General features: G+C 36.6%; 1 protein-coding gene across 4 annotated transcripts in view; it reads right to left on the reverse strand.

The window, feature by feature from the left end:
- The window catches only part of ULK4 (unc-51 like kinase 4), a 240,662-nt gene that overhangs the window by 194,643 nt on the left and 20,827 nt on the right, over positions 1-25,192 (reverse strand). For all 4 annotated transcript variants that reach the window (XM_065628834.1, XM_065628835.1, XM_065628833.1 and 1 more), the window contains exons 14-16: positions 20,251-20,432; positions 18,759-18,805; positions 17,881-17,959 (exon numbers count right to left, since the gene is read on the reverse strand). In XM_065628834.1, the coding sequence (XP_065484906.1) occupies positions 17,881-17,959; positions 18,759-18,805; positions 20,251-20,432 (308 nt within the window). The remainder of the gene's footprint in view (positions 1-17,880; positions 17,960-18,758; positions 18,806-20,250; positions 20,433-25,192) is intronic.

The following is a 25,192-nucleotide window of genomic DNA, read 5'->3' on the forward strand; positions in this document are numbered from 1 at the left end:
AAGCTTTCCCTAAACAGAAAAAAAGTACTCACAGTAGACAGAACCTTTCAGGTAAATCATGAGACATGGCTCAGATAACTGGTTTTCAACACAGCTGAAATACTCATATAGCCCAGTGTACAGCAGAGACTAATATTTCAGATAGTACATTTAAAATCTGGAATCACTTTACTTGGTGATGTGGAAAAGTCAAGCAGTTCACAAAACCTGTTTAAATTGTAGTGGTTAGTCTGTGATTTTTTTGCCATTATGTGTTCTCTAACTCTTCCACATTCTAAACCAAGACACTTCAAGCATGGGACATTACATGACAGGGATGAAGTTGTGGAGGTGGACAATAGCCTCGTGGAATATGAGGCGCAGAAAGAGAACACAGGCTATCACTGACTATAATGCCACATTGCTCATTTTTCTGAAGTCGAAGAAAAGGACGGATGACAAAATATAGTCACATTCATATACCTGCATTGTAGGTACAGCGGCAGATTTTGCTTCCAAAGTTTTTTCGGGTGCTGTAGCTGCCAGTCAGACAAAAGACTGATGCAGCTCAGGAGCCAACAATAGAGATACACACATTTTCTGGACATAACCAAGGAAGTAGCGTAGCTTGTGTGGTACAAATATAGGAGAAGGAAAAGCTTGGGAAATGAGAAGCTTGAAGTTGAGGAAACAGATGTAGATGAATGGACAATAGGAATGCAGAAGAGACCAAGAGAAGTCTATAAGGTTAGGAGTTTGCTCTAGAGTGATAGAAAGGTGACACTGTCATCCATGTGAACAATTCACAATAAATTTCCCAAGGAATTTTAGTTTCTCTTTTTGGAGAACTGTGGACCGAAGGCACTTCAGTGCTTACTCCCAAAGGGGAGAGCAAAACAATCTATAGTCCTTCCTCTGAAAGGGATTTAGCATGATATGCCTTTGAAGAGATGTGCGCAGTAACTGAAGAATATAACACAAAAGCTTTTCAGAATTACAAAGACACACAGTCTTTACCTTGGGTAGCACAGGAAAAAATAATTAAAAACCAAAACAAGCAAAAACCACTGACATCAAACAAACCACCCCAGCAACATTGTGGTTTTCTCACAAATCATGACAAGCATTTGGCCAAAGAAATAGGCCTGGCTCTGTACTTTCAAAACATGCTCTCTTTCCACTACCTCAAACAGTCCAGAAAAACACAGTCCCATCTAGTCAGTAAGCAAGAAGCAGCTAAAAAGAAAAGTGTTACTGTGAGGTTTTTTTAACATAAATCCCATTCTGTATAAAGTAATGAGTATAAATGCCAAAACACATATATTGGCTGCTGATCCCTGCAAAGCAGATGGCAAATTTGTCATAATGTGTACACCCCAATAAAAAATATGTAATATATTATTAAATTCTTGATGGAATACATATACGCTACCATTTTTTAAAAAGTAAAAACATAATATAAGTTTTTATCCACAAAGAACAAACATATAGCAAAACAGTGTAACATAGAAAGTATTTCAACTGAGAGGTATGCTAGGCACGAGACAAAAATACTGTTGTTTTATGGGAGAGGACCAGTAAAAATCTACATAATCTCGAAAAACCAGAAGATAAATTCATTATAATCTCTGAGTTGCAGTTCAGAATATCCTGATATTATCTCGATATGGGAAACTGCCTCAAAGTTTATCAGCATCTTATAAGTCACTCCAGATGTATTGTAAGACATCATCTTCTAGAGATCTTTATCAGAAAACTACTCATAGACTATGTTGCTGGATTCTGAACGGCTTTCATTACAAGGTTTAAATTTTTTACAATGACAAATTCATAGATGCATAAAATCACTTGCTCAGTAAACAAATATTCTTGTCTCCTAAATCCTTTGCTAATATGAAAAGCAATTATGTTTTTGCAAGTCATAATATTTTGCAGTCTCCAGCCTTATCTCCACAGAAAGAGGCAAAATACTGACATAAAGGTCTCAAAAGCTCAGATTAAATCATTTGTGAAAATTAGTCCCATTTTAGCAGACTTTGCAAGAAAGTATTCTGTGAAGATCGTGAAGGTCCCATCACAGACATTCACAAAAAGCATTAAGGGAACTGAAAGATGAATCAGGTAGTTAAAAAAAAAATCAGGAGTTTCTAGAGTTTAACAATCATTTCAGGAAACAACCATTTCCAGTCTTAAAAGTTACAAAATGTACTCTTCTGGGTTCTGTTTTTTTCTTTCAATAGTTTACAGATATATTTGGCAATACAACACTTTTTCTTCCTCAGAGCACCAAAGGCTTTTTATCCTCAGCTTTCCTTGTTTTTCCTTCACCTTCTGACCTTAACAGCTTCATAACTTCAATCTTTGTACAGATAAATCACATTAAAAGGGTAAATGTAGTCTTCAAATCAAAACAAAAATATCTACGAAACAAACTTTGACATTTTCCCCCTTTTTTAATGCAATGCTATGTTCATTAACCATTTTCTTCAACTGCTTTCAGAATGTTTCTTCAGATGTTATTCAGGAACTTGAAATAGCCTGCCATTCCAGAGAGCGCTTCATTTCCATATGTAAGAAATAAATGTATGTGTAGGTTTTAAAGTTTCTAATATATCAGCTTGAGAAAGTAGCAGTAAAGTTGGTTCAAGTGCAATTCTGCCTGAAATGAGGCACACGTAGCGGAAGTATTTTCTCCTTTATTACATTTGCTTTCTATAGCTATGGAGAATTACTCTTGTTTCTGTGATGAAACAAATATTTTGAGAACTACTTTCGCTGTGGAATAAATACCACTAAAAGTACCTCAGCACTGTGCTATTAACAGACATTATCCATATTCAGTTAACACCTCTCAACTTTGTCTCTTTAGACGGAGGATGAACACGCCATGAAATAGTATTTAGACCATACGAAATTGATGAGCCATGTGATAACATGAGCTGCAGGCAATAGTCCCAACAGACTGGCTAGGGACACTAAATCATCATGATACCTAAGTTACAATTACTTGTTTGTTTGTAGGCAGGACTTGAAGAAAATACAAATCAAATTGTACATCTGCTATAGGGAATCAAGGCAAGCTGTTCAAAATTATCAGCTTTAATGATGTATCTCAACCAGCAGAAAACTCTGACTTAATATCAACACTAATCTTGTTTTGCACCTGTGATATGTATTTTCCCAAAGCATGGTTAATAAATTGGTAAATTTTGATGACACACTATCTAAATACATTTATGGATGCAGTTCTAAAATTCTCAGAATCCAATGTCTTATTAAATAAAATCGTGAATTAAAACTTTGCATTTAGTAAACAATTCATGTACTCACTTGTACTAAGTTCTGCTTGTCTGCCTTACTACTCAATTGAAGTTTTTCAAAACTGTCATTAATATTAAATATACTGGATAGATTATTCATCTTCTATGTTTTTTTGGTTGTTCATTAAAATTAACAATTTAACATTTGAAATTAATGAAAATTAAATCAAAGAACAATATTTGATATTGGTAAACTGAAATTACTCTTTCTCACTTCAAGATTTTAGGTCTAGCAGACCTACTTATTATTTTTATTCTTAAGTGATAAGAAGAGGAAGTTGTTCTCCTGATATTCCAATTGCTAAACTTTTCTCATATTTCAAGAACAAACACGGTAAAACTGAGTTAACAAATTCAAACTAAGAAGTTATTTCCTTTCCTGTGCAGTAACAAAAACTGCCAAAAATCTAGTCAACACTGTAATAAATTCACATTTTTGTTTTTTAAAAAGCTGTTTTATTAAACAAGGGAGAATATCTGCTTGAAGAAATCTGACTCCTAAGATCAGTGACTGACTTGCAATAAAATTGTTAAATCTTTGCTAAAGAGAAAAAGAATACATTACATGAATTTTTATACTGATTATCTACATATTTTTTATAAGTTTGTCCATTAATGGTTAATTTTAGTAACTGTAAGTAGATTCATAACAAGAAAAGCACAATTAAATTACCAGAATCCAAAGACTAATCGAATTACATGGGGATACTATGGCAGAAGGCACTGAACATTAAATAATTACCCCAGGTTATAGAGGATACTCACTATTCTTAAACGCTTATGGTCTCTCAAATACTAGTCTATATTTACCATAATCAGATAATGGTGCCTTTTTCTCCAGAGAGTATACAGTCTAACATTTGCCCTATGATTTCCCTCTGTTCACTAAACACATTTAAGTAATCAAATAATATACAAGTGCAGGGAATGTGAGCTCACAGAACACGTCACAGATTGAACAGGGAGAGTGTCTGTGCTGTTAAGCAAACTTAAGAAGATCTTCACGTGTCCTTTGCAACAGAAGCTATGAAACAGGAAGCTGTGATTCATCATCTATATTATAAGCATAATTATCTATACATACAAATATTTTTATAAAATACATTTAATGTTATATACTATAACGCATGTATGAATATATAATTTTAAGAACATATCTTAAATGTCTTAAAAGGAAAGCAAGCTGTTTCCTGCTCTGTCATCTGCACACATTACTCCTAATCTTGACAATAACGATTTGCCTAACATTTAAAATATTCTTTCATCTTTTCATAAGGAAAAATATAAGACTTGAAAAAAAGATGCTCGAAGACTTTGATTCAACATTACAGGGCAGTATAAATTTTAGTTAAAGAAAGTACATTACCTGGAAAAATGCACAACAGAAAAATCAAATTTATTTTAATTATATAGTTTGACAAATAAAGTCTCCTTACTTATAGTACCTTTTTTTTCTTTTCAATCTGTTTACATTTTCCCTTTCACTGAAGTGAATAGTAATGAACTGCAAGTCCTACACTGTCTGGTAAAAGCATCTTAAATTTAATAAATTGCCTACACCTTTTACACTAGCTGTCAAACTTGATGGATATATTATAGCTATAACAAGATAAGAAGGAAGAAAGATTCATATCTGGAGAGACAGTCATTACCTTCATTTACAACAATAGTGTGCAGAGTTGATATATTATCTGCAGCAGTTTCCTGACCCATTTCAAGCTATAGCTAGAAGTTTCCTTGCAGTTTTAGGAGTCCAGAAGTGAAGATTACAGCATATTCAAAAAGAGAACATATTTTATACCTTAAGATGTAAAGTGGCAATGTATAGATTTATCTTACTCCATCTTCAATCTATTAGTATGACTTTCAGCAAGTATTAGTGAAAATTAAAACATATTTATAATTCTGCAGACCCTTACAGCAATAAAAACTGTCTATGCCTCAAGCATAATGGAAATTACTTTTCAGTTCATTTTCTTGTGAGTACACACACATCATGTAACATGGGCAAGTAATGTCAAAGCAATTTCACTTTCCTTGGAGAAAAGCACTCTCACTAGGCTGAGAAAGTACCCCCTGGTTATATTGCTGCTAACCAGAAAAGAAACTACAGTAATATTTATACTAAGTACTCATATTTAAAGTGGTGCATGAAAATAAAGATGATCAGCCTTTTCTGAAGATCTTGAGTGTGTTGCCTCCCTCGCTTCTCAGTAGAATATGAATAGTTAAAACATTACAAGGGATAACTGTACTTAATCAGGAGTTGGATCCACATGTACCTGTGATCCACTGCACCTCAGTGAAAGCAGGTTAAATATTCTGACATAAACAAGTGGCTTGACTGAAGACTCAGGTGGCAAGATGGAAACAGACACTTTTGTCAAACTCTTCTGTGGGGTGCAGATACAAAAAGAAAGGGTCTGAGTCAGCGAAATATTCAGGTTTTGCAAATTTTGTGTTCAGTACAATAAACTGAATCTTGGAATGAGGAGGACTGAAGGGAAGTCTGATGATCAAACTATGGATGTGATATCAATACTGTTCAGAATGTAAAAATAAAGATAAGCAAATGTACAACATATCACACATTTTCTGTAAAAATATAAGGCCTCTAGAATTCCTCTATGGAACAAGATAAGATGGATATGTGGCCATTTTCCAAGTGGAACACAATGCAAAATTGATTCGTCATTAAAACTATCATGTAACTGCTGTAGGAAGAGGTCTTAGCAGACAAGCACCCAACCAGATGTCATGACCTCAAATGGAGGGTCCACCAACTTGCTTTGGAATCAACGCAAAGATCCCAAAGGGATACAATCAGACACAAAGAGTAGAAATTAACTAACAAATCTGTTATGTTTACTTATAAATCAAAAATGCATCTAAAAGAACTGTCTAGAAGCTCTGGGGTTTGTTTGGTTGTTGGTTTTTGTGTTATTTTTAAGAAAAAAATAGTGTTTTCTTCTCCTAGTCTGTCATGACAGATGCATTATTACACGACCTCAGCTGCAGATGTTCATGAAAATATCCACTTTCCATCTCAGTCCTTAAGTCTGAAGCTTTTTAATGACAGGAAAAAAAACACCAAAAACATTAGCTTCAAACAGGAAAGAGATCCTGTTTTCATTTTTGCCAAGGGCAGGAATGAAAGATTGCTCAGGAGTCCAAAAAGTGAAGGCTCCCTGAATTAGAAAGATTTCTGCCTTCAAAACTGAGGTCAGTGGCAATCAGCTGAAGCTAGTTTACATCTAAAGATGTAAACCAGAACTAGAAACCAGTCTTCACAGAATGAGATTTGGCAGGAACACCCAAAGAGGTCTTTCCCTCCTCCTCTCCTCTCTTTTTGCTTCTCTATATTTAACTATCATAAATACATGCAGGTTTCTACCACTCATTCTTGCCTTACCTGAATATCACGTTTCTGGATTTTTATTATTTTTGTAACTCTCTGTGAAGTTACTCTAAGTCATCATGTTCTGCTTCCAGCCAGTGCACTTGTTATCCATTTGATTTAGAAGCCATACTGACAACACTCTTGAAGATCAATGTCGATCAATAAAATATCCATGTAGGATATTTTAGATTGATTAATTTTACATGGAATTTTTCATATTTTAAAAAATTCTATAGATTTTGAGGATTTTCCATAAATTTTCTTTGAAATTATTTCCCTGAAATTCCTTCATTCTGCTCAGTGAAGATACAAACCAGACCAAACTTCTGGCTAGAAATTTCCTTCTTCTCTACAGAATTCTTTTTAAAATGTCTTTCAGACTAAAATCACTTTTTTTTTTTTTCCCCAGAGCCTAGTTTGAGCGTCTTTTAGTGCTGTAATCAGAAGGCAGCAGGAAATTAGGCTTTTCAGCTACCACCAGTGTGCAATTTCTATCACAAAAACATGCTGTAGCCTAATTGTGTCAATCAAGCAAGTATGTGCTTTAGAGGAAAAGGCTGGATTTTCTTCTCCTGTTACTAGTCTGTGAGTTGATTAATTTGCAAGTGCAAGAGAAAACAAGATGGAAGAAGGGCTCTCTTTTAGGTTCATTCTTCAAGATACCTACTTAGTTGCAAGGGCTGAACACTTCCGTGAGCAAATTGTAAAACAGCTCTCAGAGACCCAAAGTTGGTTGACTCAAAAGACATTAAAAGTATCACAAAATATATTAAAACCAAATTCACAGCTATGCCAAGCTTTAATAATAAAATTTAAAAAATCTAATAGCAACACAACACAGAATTGCAATATTGTATGATGTGACTTTGCAAGCAACAGGCAACCAGCATCAAAATTATGCCAGGAAATATTAAAAGCCTCACATAGATATGTATTTTCCAGATTTAATAGAAAGAACCACGTGTTTTCATGTCAAGAAGCTTACACATGAAAAAATCTTCAGTGTGGTCTCTCTTGCTCACAGCAAGAATGCTAACTTCACAATTCATTTGCTGTATGTATTTGATGGTTTTGCTGATACTGTAGCAATGTAAGAAAAGCAAATATTACACTTTTTTCACAGAAAAAAATTTGTTCTTGCTAGGTTATTTTAACCACAGAAACAATATTCCATCTAGTTCACCTAGCCTTTCACAACCCAAGCATATCTCCAGTGTATACAACACATCCATTTGTAATACTGATAAAGTAACAGATGTCAGCTCTACAGTAAACCAGAAAAAAATGGAAAGTGGGAAAACCACACACTGTAAACAGATTTGTCTTAGACATAATAAACCTAAAAAGATCTGCTGGAGCTCTCCTTTTCAATACATAAAACTCTCTGCCCTGTAACATACTTTTTCTTTAATATATTAAAAATGTTTCGGTTAGCGAGAAAAGCTATTTGAAAGTCAGAGGAACCTCTTTTGTCAATCTAAGAAGTGAACATAGAACGTCCTGAGTTGGAAGGGACCCACAAGGACCATTGAGTCCAACTCCTGTCCCTGCATATGACAACCACACACTCCACACCATGTGTCTGAGGACATTGTCCAGTCTCTTCTTGAACATTGCCAGGCTTGGGGCCGTGACACCTCCCTGGGGAGCCTGTTCTAGTGCTCCACCACCCTCTGCGGGAAGAACCTTTTCCCGCTGTCCAAACTAAACCTCCCCTGGCAGATTCTATGATTCTACACCAAACTAGCACATATATGAAAATATTTTGAACACACTACACATAGAAAAAACTCAGAGATTACTCTATTATATATCAGAACACACCCTCCTAAACCAAGGATTTTCTCTTTAAACTTTGCAATAGCTAACAAAGGAAGAGGTGAATTTGCTAAGTGGTGGCCTTTGTGTAATTAAACTCAAAAGTCAGCCAGCTGCAAGTCAATTCAAGAGAAAGGCTTCGTTAGCTGACAGATCTGCTTGTTAGCTGTAAAAGCAAGGATTGTTCAAGTATCCCTACCGCATTTTCTAGATACAGATTTAGCTGCCTAATTTTAAACAGAGAGAGGGAACTGCAGGCAGTAAGTGCTCTCAGGGCTTTAGAATATTTGGAATTTTTCCTCTCCATGAAACAATTCTCAGTGCTTTCAAAAGTACAGGCTTCAGCAAGAAAGCTAAGGATATATTCCCAAATGTAACTGATGGGGTAGCTGACAGTTTATTTGTTAACATCACATTCATTTAGTACTGCTGACAGGCTGAATCTTGCCCTTTCTAATGCTGCAGGATAACCATCCTTACGTGTTTGTGAAAATAATAGCAAGGTACATTAAATTTCCTGTACGAGATTTGATTTTACTTGTACTGATCTTTTGGGCTTTAAGAAAAAAAAATAAATGCATATTCAATTCATCTTTTTCTCTGCGTGTATGAATAAAGCTGAAAAGCTATAAAAACTGTGGAACATTTTCAGTTTAGATTCCCAAATACAACCAAGAAAGGCAAATTTTTCCATACATAGACAAAACAGGACACAAGTATATTCTAAAGCCTCAGGAAAGTGATGCCAGAGGAGGGACAAACTGAAATTAGTTCAGCATAGTCCACATAGTACAACAGTCAGAAAAACTAAGCTTCCCACTGCACAGTACATACATAATCAAGGTAGCTGTCAGATTTGTGGTACACTTCACCTAATCATCATTTTCCTCTGGAAGTAAGTTAACCTGAAACTGCTTATCACCCTAGGATCAAGACGAGAATCGTCCAGCTGCCTTCCAAATCAAAGCAGCTTCGAGGTTTTATTCTTTGCAGTCCTAGGAAAGGATGGTTTGCACAAATACTGCGATCTTAACCTTCAAATATTAGTTGTAGTGCTAAAGAAGCCATTATTTAACAGCATTTTTGTGAGATAATCATGTTTCTTTAGCTGCGGTAACATGCAAATAGCTAACTGTATAAGAGCAAATGACTATGCAATGTTAAAAAATGAAAACCTTAAAGCAGAACACTTAAAACATGAAACATTTACCACTTTAGAAAGAAATATAGTGACAAGGACCATGGATCCAGAAAACAAAGTCACACTATGCTTTAAACAGAAATTTCACAGCCTGTGTTGCAAAAATATAACAGTAGGGATGGGCAAAGATATCAAAGGTTTAGAATCAACAAAAATCTGTGATTACAGGAAAGCATATATGCTGAAAATAGTCCTACGAGCTGTCTAGTGAGACATGAAACATTTCCATCATTATAATAAATTACGAAGAATCCTTTTAAAGTGTTCTATGATGTAAGATGTGTTATTCTATACATAAGCCATTTAAACATGGCAATCTTACACCCAAATTGCAAATCACTTTCACAGCATGTAAACAGAAGAATGAAGGTAACATTTTTCCAATGTTTCATTCAAAAATAGAAGTTTATTTTAGTGTTCTATTTTCTTCATACAAATAAGCTGACTTCTGAAATAACCAACATAAAAAAGTTACACAACAATAGTAAAAGTAAATGAGTTTCCCCAGCTACAAATACATTCAATAAATATAAAAAAGAACTTCACATAAGTCAATGTGTGTTATCAGGTATAAAATGACTACGACAGTAAATTAAGTTTTTGTAAGACAATATTTTTATTCTAAAAAAAAAAAAAGTGTTACTGTAATGTTTAAAATCAAGATATATGGAAAGAAATCATGATTTCCCAAGACAAGACTTTGTCAATGAAAACACAAGATGCTAAGCAGCTGTCAGCTGGATCAAGACTGCACTTTGGCTTTGTGAGTGGTCAGCTCCAGATGTTTTTTTAAAAAAGGGACAAAAAAACCTGAAAGTGAGTTTGGACATGCCAGTTAAAATTAACTCCTAACTCTGAATGATTAGGTACTGACATTAAATCTGAAGTATGCAGCTTTCAGAAATGTTTTGCTAGTGCTTGCTATTGTAAGTCTGATACTCCCATTACCCGTACCAACACTTAAAACTTCTCTGAAATTTGCGACTTTCCAGCTTTCATGTTCTCATGGGGAAAGGCGCTTCTTTGTCTCATTATGCATCCTCTAATTGGATCTTAATTTGCCACTTTTCAACTTCATGAGGTGGCTTTATTCTTATACTACAATATAGGAAAAACATTCCAATATATATTTCCCTCTATCACTCAGCATTTGAGGATAATTCAAAGACATATTTTTACTAAAGAATCTGACACTCTTCAGGACCCTCAGAGGTTTTTTACTTAATAATTCTTATTGTTTTTCCTCAAAAACATCTTTAACTCCTACAGTGCCTTTTTTGGGATAAGTAGACTGGAACTGGGCATAGCATTCCAGTAAAAGTTGATGATGGGGATGTGCCCCTTTTACCTTAAAACCAAGGCTGATGGAATATTGCAGAGTGGTGGATTAGAACACAACTGGACACTGAGCCACAAACTCCATAATATCTAACAGAAATCCCATAAAGCAGCTACTGAAAAGATGAGAAACTAGTAATCAGAAAATACTTCGAAGTTATAATTGGAAATAGAAATTCATACCCAGTAACTACAGAAGTATTTCCTTCAAAATACTAAGAGTTTGATGCTTTCGTACCTTTAATGCCCAAGTAGGAAACAAATAGGAAACAAAGACCTCAGCATTCATAAAAATAAGAATACAATTTATTTTTTAACTCAAATTTTTCCTGAAAAAGCAGATATTTTGAATACACTAAAACTGCAAAAGTAAGGTGTAAATCTAAGACCACTCCGATTTTGAATATGGCTGATTACCCTAAAATGCATACAAATCTGTTTTTAAAAGAATGAGCTCTCTATTCTCCATCTAGTCCTAGTAACTGAATTAAATGCAAGACAGGTGAATGAATGACAGAGAAAAGTAATGCACACAGAAAATTTTTTGGCTGTGGAATTTTTTAATGTTGACCATGCTGACAGTATTTATAAGATGCCTTCTGTGGAAGAGGAGCAAGAAAAAGATACAGACACATACTTCAGTAGTCCCTGCCATATCCTTATTTACCATACACAGATATCCATTCTGAGTTTGATACCGTAATTTTGGTCATTTCAAGCCAGTATAACTAGTGTCACCATCAATAAAAAAAAGACTCAACCTTGCTCTGTCTCCTCCTTTGGGCTGGCACAGGCATTTGCACATCAAGCGGGATGACAGAACAGATGCAAGTTAAAATGAGCCTGATGTAAAAAGAAAAGCTCCTCCTAACCAAGACCAGTCCCCTATCGATTATTCATCTTAAGATCACAGTCAATAGCGATGATTCACCAATTCATACTTTTTTTGAGACACCTGTTCCCACCACACAAAAACCCAATCTCATCAAAACAAAGAAATGGCAAAGCCCAAATATCCCAAAGCTCAGTGTTTAGAATACTCAGATATAACATCAGAAGCCCAAAATACCTGCTCTTGCTCTAAAGCTGTAATACAGTAAAACACTTATTCTCTCCATTGCATAATAGTGTGTGACTTTCAGACACACATATGGGATGCAGGAAAGATTGGTATATCAGAGGTTCACACCAGTCTCTCAAAACTCAAGCAAGCACCGCACCTAGCCACCTACTGACTGGCCACACGTATGTCTTCACTTCCCTCTGTCTTTGCCAAAAAGGTCCCAGAAGTAGGGGGGCAGAATTAAATATCAAAACATTTGATGGGAAGCTCTTTTTCCTTTTAACCCTTATACGGTATCTGGATGCCCACTGATTTCCTAAAGCCTTTACATGGCTGTGAATTTATGGTGTGTCTTTTCCCCTAACATATGTTACTCTTAATTCTCCCCTAATAAGCTTCTCTCTGAAGCTTACAATAGCGCAGGACACTATCATACTTACGAAGCAGCTGAAGGAGAACACTGACTCAGTGTTTCAAAACACCAGTTTAGGGCAAATATAAATAGAATCCCTAATGAAATAATGAAACCAGATGAAAGTCTGCCAGATAACTTTTTACCTTCCAGAGATGTAGATATTTATCCACTGAAGAAAAGGATCCTAGTGGCATAGCTCTTCATTATCCCAAAAATAACAGACTTGTAGAAAAAAATCACAGCATATTTACTATCACAAGAACTAAGTAAATTGAAGACTACTGCAAAGAAACACATTGGCAGCACCACTGATATTAATTTTAATGGAAAAATGTACTATTTCATCTCTTGAAGAAAACAGAGTACATTTAATGGACTATGAAAACATTGTCAATTAAATGTCCTTTACAGGGGTAAAGTATTTGCTTTGGTCAGGCAATTAATCTAAAGAAAACTGCAACAAGTTATTTAATCCTGCAATCAGCAATGTAAATTTTGAGTTCCTTGGCTGAGAATTTCCTCGTTTTCTACTACCAACTTGGTTTGGACTTCAAACATAAAGCAAGCCTAATTAGTCAGATGGAGAAAATTATTTTTTTGAGGCAGGGGGGGAATCTTCCTACAATTACAATAAGGCTCTTAATATTTTCTCCAACAATCCAGAATTGCCATGCTTGACAGAGCCACAGTTGTTAATTTAATTATATCTAAATTTTTTATTTATTAACTTGGAATAACTTTTCTCAAACACACCATGAGTTTCTGCCAGCAGAATGAAATGCCAGCAGACAAATGTTGATCTTTTATTTGTTTGTCTTCGTGCCACGTGCCCCAGGCAAGTATGTAAGTTATATGCAGTGGACCCAGTTGCTGAAAATAAATTGAAGAAATTTATTATAAAGGTTGCAAGTTTACTAAAAGTCACTCAAAAAAACTTAAATAGAATCTCCTGTTGCTGTTACCAAAGTATTAAGTGACAATCCTGATTATGCCAGAAAGATAATTTTAAGCTTTTAATCATTTTACAAAACAGTGGACGTCTGTGTGTGTGCACATGTGTAAGTTCTCATGCACACACTCTGCTATAGCTTCTGTCTCCTGCTTACAGAATTTTTTTAATTGGAGTGTTTTTTGGTGTGGGTTTGGTTTGTTTGTTTCATTTTGGGTTTTTTCTCCAGATAAGATATATCAGGGTAAAACAAGGAAAGTGCCCTTAGCGGAAACAAAGAAGGATACACTAAAATTATGACCATTTGTGAGCAGACTCAAAAAGCTATTTTACAATAAAACAACATTAAAACTAAATAGGTTGGGAATAAATCGCCAAATGAAACCATTTTTATTTGAATCTCCTTACAATATGGGCAGACGTGGACAGATCTAGAAACAGGAGTCAGAGAGATAAGCTAGGAACATTAATTAAAATTGGCATTTTGTATGAATTTGAATGACAACTAACTGTAGACCTAGAACAAATTAAATACTGAAAGACTAGCTAGAGTCTACATGAGTTCACAGGTCATAAAACTGCACCTGTAATGATGCGGCTGCTTTGCAACTGTAGAAAACCATGAAATTTTACTTCAACAAATGAGAAATTAAAAGGCTCAAATTATATGGAGTTTCGATTTGGATGAAAAGAGAAATCGGGATATTCCACTGCTTTGACAAAGGAATCACATTCTAAGCTCAGTATTATGGAGAAATTCTAACACGCTGTCATTCGCCATGGGCTATTTAGTTTGTTAACTTGGCCATGCAATTCCATAAGCCAAAGGCTTTGCAAAGGGACTTGCAGCGCAGAGGCTGCAGCGGGTTCTCTGAGCCCTTTAAACACTCAGTAGAGCGGTCAACCCAGGTCTGTAAAAAAAAAGGGGCACAGCTGCCCACTGGTAGTGTGAGACCGATACTCCCAATTAACAAATTTAAAAGAGGTAATGAAAAGGAATAGATTTTTGCCTTCAAAAGGGCAGGCAGAGAGCGACTCAACAGGTGTAAGAGGCTGATCTCCTACCAGACAGGGGACACTACCCCTCAGCATGGAGGCATTCTGTCAAGTTGCTCTGTCACCTCTTACTAAAATAAAAGATCAAGTTGGAAATTTCACATCAGAGCAGCTGTGCCCTAGATGGCAGAAGGCCCGATCTATTCACAGAGAGGAACGAACAATAGTTTCTTTTAATCAATAAGGCAACTTAGACATATGTGGAAGCAAACCTCCCTAACTTGGGAAGAATTTTTCTTTCTGTAAGATGAAAAATAAGCAGATTTTTTTTTTCCAAGAATCCTGGATTTTTTTTTTTTTCATAGAATCTAGTTCCTAAAGAACCAGTTTCAAAACCTAAATATAAAGATAAAGCTAACATTTTGGTGTTTTTCTAAGATAACTCGGAATAAATAAGAGGAAATTATGTTTCAGACATGCAAAGAGCAATTCCATGAAAAAAAATACATTACTAAGTCAGAAAAAACCGTGACCTTATTGCAACCTCCAGCTAGAAGAAATTGCACATAAAATGTCTTCATCTTAAATATGAGAATGTGATTTTAAGAAAAATATTCAAGAGATCAATTTCCCTATTGTATTTTAAGATCAGTCTCATTTTTTGCAGTATTCTTCTAAAAATACTTAACTGGAAATAGATCAACTGCAAGTGAATTCACAGGCACAAGTATTCATTTATTACTATTTTTTCTAATATGACCTACATATTAGAATACCTCAGCAGAATAAAGATAGTACACAGCTCCACATCTTCATGTAGCCTCTGAAAGTTTACTTGTATTTTATTTTTGCGTTTTAGTGACCTCTGGTGGTTACATTCAAAGCAAATTGCTGTTAACCAACTACCTGAACAAGAACTTTTTGTTTAAAAAAAAAAAAAATATATACACATATAATTCTTATTAAAAAAACCACATTAAAGGCTTTTGGAATACAGTATACAAAAGTTTACTTTAGCATGTAAAATGAGGATGAATATTTATTTCCTAAAGTTTTTCTGCTTTTTCAGGAGTTAACATTACTACCATTTAACAAACTGTTTAAACAACAGCAATAAACAGGTTAATTATGCCGATTCAACATCAAATATAGAGGAACTATCCTTAAAGAAATGTGTAAATGGGTAAACGATTGTAGGAGGTAGAAATGAAGAGACAAATTTCAATATGCAAGGGCCATCAGTGGTGTCCTGCACAAGTCTTTATTAGGTCCTGTGGTACTTTAAAAGCACAAAAGAAATCATAAATAACTGGAAAAGTGCATAATGAGGAAACAAAGAACTGCAAAGGGGCTGTGACTGAGCGACAAAAATTGGAAAGAAAACTTGGTGTACGCAGCTGGTACACACAGAGGGCAGAAATAATTCCAGAATCGCATCTCGCACGAGTTCTGAACTAACTTCTCACACTTGCAAACAAAGTTTTGGGACTACAGGAGATAGTTCTACAGAGAGATCACCTCTGTCCAACAGGACTCAAAAACGCAAACAATATTAGAAGTTACTAGGAACTGAAAAGGAAACAATACAGAACCAACTATAAGTAGACCGATCGCTCATGTATCTTTAGTCTATAAGACCTGGATCACAGAAAGTTATTTTAGGTTATGTTGTTATCCTAATATTAGGATTCGATTTTTTCCTTATTCTGATTTTGTGTAATCATTCTAAAATATTTTTAAAATTCGGAAATATTACTTTGGGAGAAAAAGCTTGGTATGAATGCCATTACAGCAAGCACAGCATGGTGGAATGGTATAATAACTCAGAGTTGTTAATTTTTAAAATAAATCCTCATTTTCCCAATGATAGTATATAAAAATTAATTTTAATTCACATAAGAATGCGGCCAGAAAGAGATCATGAAAATTAATTTTCCTTTCTAGTCCTTCAATTTAAATGCTACTGGTCTCAGACTTATGCATATTTCTAAACATGCTAGATTCCATTAATGAACAATTTTTATGTTCATATTAAAAAAAAGGAAACATTTTTAACAAAATAATATTACAGCTCAAGGTAAAACTACTTCAGTCTATTGCTTTTATGTACACAAATGCAGACTAGGGTATATATTTCTGAGATGGAAACTGAGAAGCTAGGAAAACTATTGCTGACTATATTAGTGCTAAACACCTAAACAAACACCTAAAGCCAAAAGTTATGTGGACATCTCAAAATTACTTTCAAGTATTTTTACTGGAACTTTTAAAAGTTAAATATCAGGAAAATCTGCCACATACAAGAGTGCACTTATCTAAATTGCAACCTGGAATTCAATTGACATGCAATTGTCAATATTGAAAGACTTTGACCAAACTTCAATGACTGTAACCATAAGGACTCTTTCCCTACTTTGTAACCTTATTCAAAAGAAAAAAAACCCAAACCTCTAAGTAATAACAATAATGTTTTAAGTTTTTGATCTCTCACTACAGAACTTTAATGTTAAGTAATATACTAGGATAATGGTAATAATTCTTAATATTCATTAAGAAGAAACCAGAACAACCTAGAACAACAAAATGATCCTTAGCCACATTGCCAAAGAAGTCAACTATTAACCAGTAACCACATGTTCCTACACGCCAGATCTGCACAGTATGGAGGCATATTTGTTATGTGTGTTTAGCAGTTATTTCTCACATTCGAACACCCCTTACATTCAAATCCTGACTTCGTGAAGTAGAAGTAATGTCACATCCACACTTTAAACAAATATTGAATAGCAGATTCTATCAAGTTTATGCAATTTATGTGCATGTGTCACATGCAAAAAAGGCTATTAAGATCACTTTGTCCAATCAGTCTTCTGTTTAAGTCAACTACTGACCATGAAAAATGAAAAAAGGATTAAAAATATTTTTCTTCTCCAAAGAAAATTACACCCTTCATTACATACATTCTTCAAGAACTGCAATGATTCTCAGATTAGTCCCATCTCAATTACTTTTTGGAAAAAAAGGATTTCTAAGAGTCAATTGTACTATTTTTATATTAATTACAGTATTTACATTTCAGGATAACCAATTATGTCAACACTTTTTTCTTGTTACACACACATGCACAAGAAGTATGACAGTGACTACTTAATAAACTTAAGTTTTATCATTGTTGGGTAGTTCTGCCACAGGTTAGTAAAGATCAGAACCTCAACTACACAGAATAAACTCAAAGGTTTATACATTTAATTCATTGAATTAATTATATTCCCATTTACACACATGAGAAAAAATAAAGCAGGATTTTAAAAAAAAAGCTGTGAAAGTTTCTGACATAAAAAGTAAAAGCATTAGCAAAACTGCCTCCCCTTGGACCCCCCAAAAAATAAATTGAAAGTTACCTCAGAAACAGGTACATTTTCTCCAAGTTCAGATGTGTGTAATGCCAGTAAACCAATCACTCGAGCAACTTTGGCACGTCTGCATATCAAACAATTTTTTTGTGGGTGCAAAAATATCACAATAACAATTATGTCTTGTTTCTATTTCACACAGATTGCTAAGGACAGGAAATTTTTAAAGTGCTATTTACAGCTCTGATTTTCTTCTTATTTCTATTTTCTTTGTATCATCAAATTATTTCAGTATTTCAGCTCAATTAGCAATAAATCCATGCATAAAGACATTCCTTTAGCACTGAAGAATGAAGGTTCTTTAGTTTATTGTGGTCTTACTAATCACTCATTCATGTTCACTTTTACTATAACACAGAAAACCCCTGTGGATCATGTTAAACTTTTCAATATAGCTGACAAAACAGAAATTAAATCCGTATCAACAATGCAGTTTTAAATGTTTCATTAAAGAAAAAATTGGAATAACAAAATGAACATTTATGAAACAAACAGTAGAGGGCACTATCATATTGAAATATTTCTGGCAGGTATTTTTAAAAAAGCTACCATTATATTAAGTTATTTTACTACTATCATGGTATGGGTTGGTTTATTCAGAAATTTTAAGTAACACTATTTGATACACCAAATATATAATTTCTAGATAAAATTTTAGAGATTTTCTGTAATCTTTGGTCATGTGAAATAGAAATATACTAATTCAATGCTAAAAAGTTTCAATATTATATTCATGTTCATACTGCCAGTCAGGCACCACAGCAGTCTGACATGCTAAAACACTCTTCAAATACCCTGCTAAAGAACATACTTAATAAAGTACAGTGATAATTCCATATTTTGGGAAAAAAATCATTATTACTTACATGTCCCAGGTGGCGGCTGCACGAAGCTGCTGTATCAATATAGGAAACTATAGTTTAAAGAATATAAATAAACATTAGTGATTTTCAGTGATCTGGTATGTCCCAACATCAAAGTATCAGTAATTTCATAAAAATAAATTTGGATAACATTTGCAAAATTATTATCATACACAAATACTGTAGATATTGTCCAAACATTGATTTTTTAAAAAGGCTGAGAGAAAAAAATACAATGTATTACTATATTCTTGCCTTAAACTAAACCACTAAACATATGTGTGTTTAAAAAAAATAAAAAACACATAAACATTTTTTGTTATGAATAACTCTATGCAGAGGAAAAATACTCTGATACTTTCATCTACAAACACAGAGATCATCATATAGCATTAGCCAACAAGTACTTAACAAATGAAATTTATTTTGTGAGAGTGAACAAAAATAGTTGGTAAATACTAGAATAATGAATGGACTGCTAATACACATAATCAGCCACTTAAGAACCAAACTGCATAATTAATAAGTTCTTTCTAAAATGTCCAGTTAATTGGCAGTTCAATTATCAGAATACTGTCCCCCCAAAAATTCTCCAATGATAATGGAATATACCTTCCAGCAATTGTTTCCAATTTTCACAAGAATTCTATGGCATAAGACCTACCATTGCTTCCAACCGAATGTTCTTCATTGAATTTTTCTGGCAGTGCAATTTTGCTCTTAATATATCTGTATCAAATGATTGCATGTGTCAGAATATGACTTAGGTGCATTAGTATAATGTAGGAGAACAAGATATAGTTTACTTTTTATTAAATAAACTGAAAAACACGCACCTCGGGATAGCCTCTGTCATGCTTTTCCATAATGGGAAAATTAAGTATATTTCTCTTCTGCACATGTAATACTCTGAGAAATATGCTGAACTACTACAGAGGATACTAGCAAAATTGTTTGTCTGGTAGAAAATAGTTCTTGGAAGCTGAAATCACTATTTAGGTACACACTAAAACAGACTCTTCAGAGAACATGCCCACTCTTTGAAGCAGGGCTTAATGACGTTTTACTGTACATTCTTTAGAAAGTTTTCCTTGCTATTCTTAACAGACATATGGCAAAATAAAATTGATTTAACAACTCAAATGTGAGTGTTTTTCAGTCTTCTCTGTCACTTAATGATTTATGAAGGCTCATATTTCATACTATGTTATTTCACGCTCTCCATCAAGGTTTGTTTTTACGCCAATCTTTTTCCTAATACAACAAATCTATATGTAAGTGTATCTGAAATCTAAGAGAAAGAATTAGTTTCCCTCAGCTCTTTTAAAAAACCTGACGTGGAATTTAGTAATTTTTTCATTATTTTGTACTTGTTTATTAACATATTATTTGTGTAAGTACACCAATGATTTCTTGAAATAGAACTAAAAGCAGCTGATTTTTGCCACCATCGTAAATATGTAAACCACTTTGATCCCTTCAAAGCATTATTTACCAGCTGAGAGCTAATGAGCCTGCTTGCAACTTCCTTGTGGACCGCCACAGTACACAGATAATACAGTAAGTTCAGTTTAGAACGTGCTGCTCCTGTATTCTTCTCGGTGGAATCCAGCAGTGAACATACTCGTTGCAAGAAGTCGTTCCAGTCCGTATCTTTCATAGATGATAACTTCTCAGCTAACCATAAGAAGCAAACACTTAGTTAAAGATAATGGATCTTCAAGAAAGTAGCATCAACATGAACAGATAAGTTGCAAAGTTTGAATCTAATTATTATTTTAGTACTTAAAATATTAAACAAAGATGTTATAATTCATGTCTGAAGATTACAGAAATCAAAAAAGAAGTAATAAGAGAAAAAAGCATTAAAATGTAGCAATAAAAGCCTCAAAATATTTTTCAGAGTGCAACCCTTGGACTTCATTTAAGTAGACGTTTATTGGCATTATATCTAAGAAAGGTAATAGTTGTTGTCCTTAATCATTACTAATTCTTAATAGAAAAGCGAAGTTTTATTACAGTGAATTTGAGGCAGAAAATAATGAAAGTCAGTGAAATGTCCTCAGAATCAATAAATCAAAAATGTGTATAGTTGCTTATATAGTAGGTATCCATCTAGTTAAGTCTTAGTAGTATCAGAACATAGATGACTTCAGGAGTAACATAGAGAAGTCAAGTCACTAGGACGATTAACATAAATCCTGTGGTTTGATTCGCTGACCATTGCACACGAATAGACAATTTTCAAATACTTCCTTATCAGTCTCAATGGATAACTTCACTCTAGGAGCCATACATTCCCTCACTTTTGGTTAGTTATTTATTAATAACTTTTCTGCCATCCTGGTATGCTCCAGTACAGAGTATTTAAGAGCATGTCTTCTGTCTTTCACTCAAATTTTACACTTAAGTAACAACACCTTCTTGTAATTTACATTACTAACCATGAAAAGAGGTTTGGATTCCAGGTATATATCTTAATTTTACCATACTATCTTTAATCATTATTGACAAGCAGCATCAAAATCAGCGTCTTCAAAAACAATCAGAAAGTTGTCCAGAAAAAAGCTACAACCCTGAAAGCATTACAACTACAAAACCCACTGTCCCATATTAAATAAATACAGACAACAATAGCTAAACATATCAGAACATCAGTCTGATAACCTAGCTACTTAAATGCAATATGAAATAAAATACCACTCCCTTAGGCACTTGAATCTGATCAGTTTTGCCTAAGATGTTTTAAAAATATTTGCTGTTACTAAAATCTTGATTGGGAGACTGGAGAATGTTGTGTTCCTTTCCAACTATAAAATTTCTTCAACAACTTAACTCTCCAAAACACATACTTCATAGAAAGAAAAAAGTAACTTTTATGTCTAGGAAGATGTGCTATGTGAATTCTAGAAAGACTACACATCTGGCTGACATACCTCTTCAAGGTCAGTAAAGTGTAATAATACTTCCTTAAATAGACTAGAGGAAATGTGCCAGGGGAACACACATTACACTCATGACAATGAGCAGCCTTTTGTTTTCAGAAATAACAGCAGCCTTTCTAAACGTTAAAAACAACAAATGCCAAACAACTCCCCACTATCTTTTGGGACACAATTCCCACAACATTTCATGATTAAAGGTGGGACTGTGAAGGCTGCCTATTATTATGAGTGATCAACACTGCACATTTTAAGATCCTGTTTTAATTTGCTTCTCTACTTTTGTCAAATTTAATCTATTTGGTTGACTATTTCAGTTGTTTACAAAAAAATAACACAGGGAAACAATGAGCTCTTCAGGTGGGCAAAAGGCTGAAAGGCATGTTCCTAAGAGGAGCAGCAGAGGACACAGGGTTTGTCTGGTTTGAGAAGGAGTCTGACGGGCAACTTCATTGTCCTCTCCAGCTAGAGAGAAGGGGAAGTGGAAGTGGAGAGCAAAGTGCTGAGCTCTTCTGCCCGGTACCCAGTGCCAGGACACGCGGGAATGGCTCACAACTGTGTGCATCAGGGGAGCTTCGGCCTTGACATGAGGAAACATTAATTTATGAAGCCAGCGGTCAAACCTTGGAACAAGTTTCCTTGACAGCTAGTCAATGCCCCATGCATGTCAGTGGTCAAGAGGCATTTGGACAACGCACTTAACACCATGCTTTAACTTTTGGTCAGCCCTGAAGTGGTCAGGCACTGGATGAGGTGGTCATTCTCGGTCCTTTCCAACTCAACTCTTCTCTTTCCCTCCATTCACAGTGAGTCTAATAACAATAAGACCATTATTTGCCTGAACTGCCAGAGGGTTTTCAGCTCCAAAAACACTTTTGAGGACACAAATCAAAAAAGGTTACAAGTAGAAGTAGGATTTTATTTTATTTTCCTGAATCTAGTTCAGAGCTGATGCTCACAAGCATTAACACAATGTCCATGTGTAGCCAGAAGCAGGCTGATGCATTCTTCGGTTTAGTTTGAAAAAACATCCTTTGCAGTCAGGCAAAGGCAAGTCACAGAGCTGCAAGAGCAGCAGCAGGAACACAGGCCAAGCCGTCCTGTTTCCTGAAGAGTGAGAACGTGAAGAATGAGGATCAGGACCGAACACACACAGAAGAAGAGAAATTGTGTGGTGCCATGGGGTATTTTCCAAAGTATGACACGCAGCAATGACAAGCTGACTTTTTGTCTTCTGAAACTTGCATCCCAGGCCAAGAAGCCCAGCGACGGAGCACGACAAGCGCTCTCATGTCTGCCCGGTGCTTGTGTTGCCCGCAGGGAGAGCTGACAAGTGACAGCTGCAGGTGGTGCATCAAACCCAAAGCCCCTCCAAGCGTGGGCTGTTCTGGACAAGCAAGAACTCCTGGGGAAATGGAGCCCAGGGAAGAGCAGAGCTGGCTCCTTCTGCAAACTTGCCCTGGGCAAGAGAGGCCGAGAGAGCCAGGACACCAGTGGTGCCTTGGAGGGCAAGAGCAGTGGGAAGGAACTGAGGGGAAAGGGCTCAGAGGAGCCCTGAAGAGGGGCTGTGCTCAATGCGACAGAGGACGAGAAGCAACACCCGGGAGCACCCTTTGGGCTCAACCTGGGAGACGTGATGGACCCCGGGAGCACCCTCGGAGCTCAACCTGGGAGTCCATGCAGGACCCCCGGGAGCACCCTCGGGGCCCGCCCTGGGAGTCCAAGAAGCTTCCTCCCCCCGGATGCGGGGCACGAGGGCCACCTTCGTGGAGCAGGAGCAGCAGGCACCCAGCCGCAATGGCCCAAAGGTGGCCCAGGGCCGAGGAGCCGTGCTCACTGCCGCAGAGGAAGGCAAAAAACCCACGTAGACACTTGATACTCACATGGGAGAAAAAAAGCCTTCCTCCCCCCAGCTGCAGGGCACAACAGGCCATCTTCGTGGTGCATGAGCAGCAGGCAGGAACCGAGCCAAAAGGGACCAGAGGAGCTCTAACAAGTGGTCATGCTCAGTGCTGCAGAGGAAGGCAAAAAACCCCCGGGGACCAGGGCCAATCTGTCCCGGGGGAAAAAATTCCTTCCTGACCCCAGCCAGCGCTGGCGATCGGCTATCCCTGAGCATGGGAGCAAGACCTGGCTCCTCGGCCCACAGGCTGGTCGTGCTGCCCAGGAGATGCCCAAGCCCTATTCTCCCTTGACCTGGAGCCCTTTCAGGGGCTTCCAAGAGTGCCCAAAGTACCCTGGTCTGATTGACCTTGGGGGCAAGGATCCTTCTCGTGCCTGGTGGGACACCAGTGGGTGCTCCAAAGCACTGGGATTCCTGGCAACATCTCTGCATCCCATTTCTTACAGTTGCTGATCCTGGCTCTGCACGGGATAAGGATGATGAGCTTTGCAACGCTCCTCAGGAACTCATTCCCTTGGTCTTGCCACTGCTACCCAGCTGAAAAGACCTTACAGTATCGGGCACCTCCAAGTGATGGTGGTTCTTCTCATCTCCTGAGGGGCTTGCATCTGTTCCCCGAAGGCTGAAGCAGGATTTTCATCCATCAGATGGGCTTCGAATGTGGCCCCATCCTGATCTGGGCTTGGAGCAGAGAACCTCCAGCAGCCTCAACCAGCCTCTGCTCTTCTGCTGTCAGCCCCCTGCAGCCCAGAGACCACCCCTGGTAGCTGTCCCCTGTCTGCAGAGTTCTTTTCCTCCTTTGGCTTTCCTCCTTGATATCTTTCTTGAAAATGATGGCAGCCCTCTCAGGCTTTGTCTTGCTCCTTCTAGCCGTCATCTTCTTGTGTAGGCTGTCCATGCTCCTAACCAACTACTTAGTCTTTGTTTTCATGCTAGATGGACTTGATCTTTCCTGATGCTGAGGAATAAGACATGTCCATAGTGGTATAGGCAAGTGCTCAGCAGAGCTTTGCACAAGGCTTTCTTTTCCTATGGAAACACCTTGCCTGGCACACCGGAATGCATTTGCTTGCATCACATTCATGGCTCATAGTCCCCCTGTGACCTACTCATGCCTCCAGGAGCATTTGCCTACTCCAGTGTGTTCACCCTGTGCCACAAACTCATGGTGTTCCACCTGACGTTGTGTTCCCTGTTTCTACCCTGCAGTTCTTAACGCAGGGTTTCTTGATGTAGGTGATATCTCCTGCATCAGAGCTTCAGCTGGGAGGGAGTATGGGGGCTGTAGAACTATACCCTGAGACAGAGCTTCTTTCTTCTGGTTCATGGGTGCTAAGGACATGGGGTTTGTCTGCTTTGGAGAGAAGGAGGCTGTGGGGCGACCTCATTGCTCTGTATAGCTTCTGAGGAAGGCAAGTCGAGAGGGAGGTGCTGATCTCTTCTCCCTGGTACCAAGTGCCAGGACGCGTGGGAATGGTTCAAAGCTGCGTACATCAGAGGAGCTTCGGACTTGACAATGAGGAATCTTTTCTTTCCTAAGAATGTGGTCAATCCCTGGAACAGGCTTCCTGGAGAGGTGGTCGATGCTCCGT

Source organism: Caloenas nicobarica, chromosome 2, assembly GCF_036013445.1.
Source record: "Caloenas nicobarica isolate bCalNic1 chromosome 2, bCalNic1.hap1, whole genome shotgun sequence".
Classification (NCBI taxonomy): Eukaryota; Metazoa; Chordata; class Aves; order Columbiformes; family Columbidae; genus Caloenas; species Caloenas nicobarica.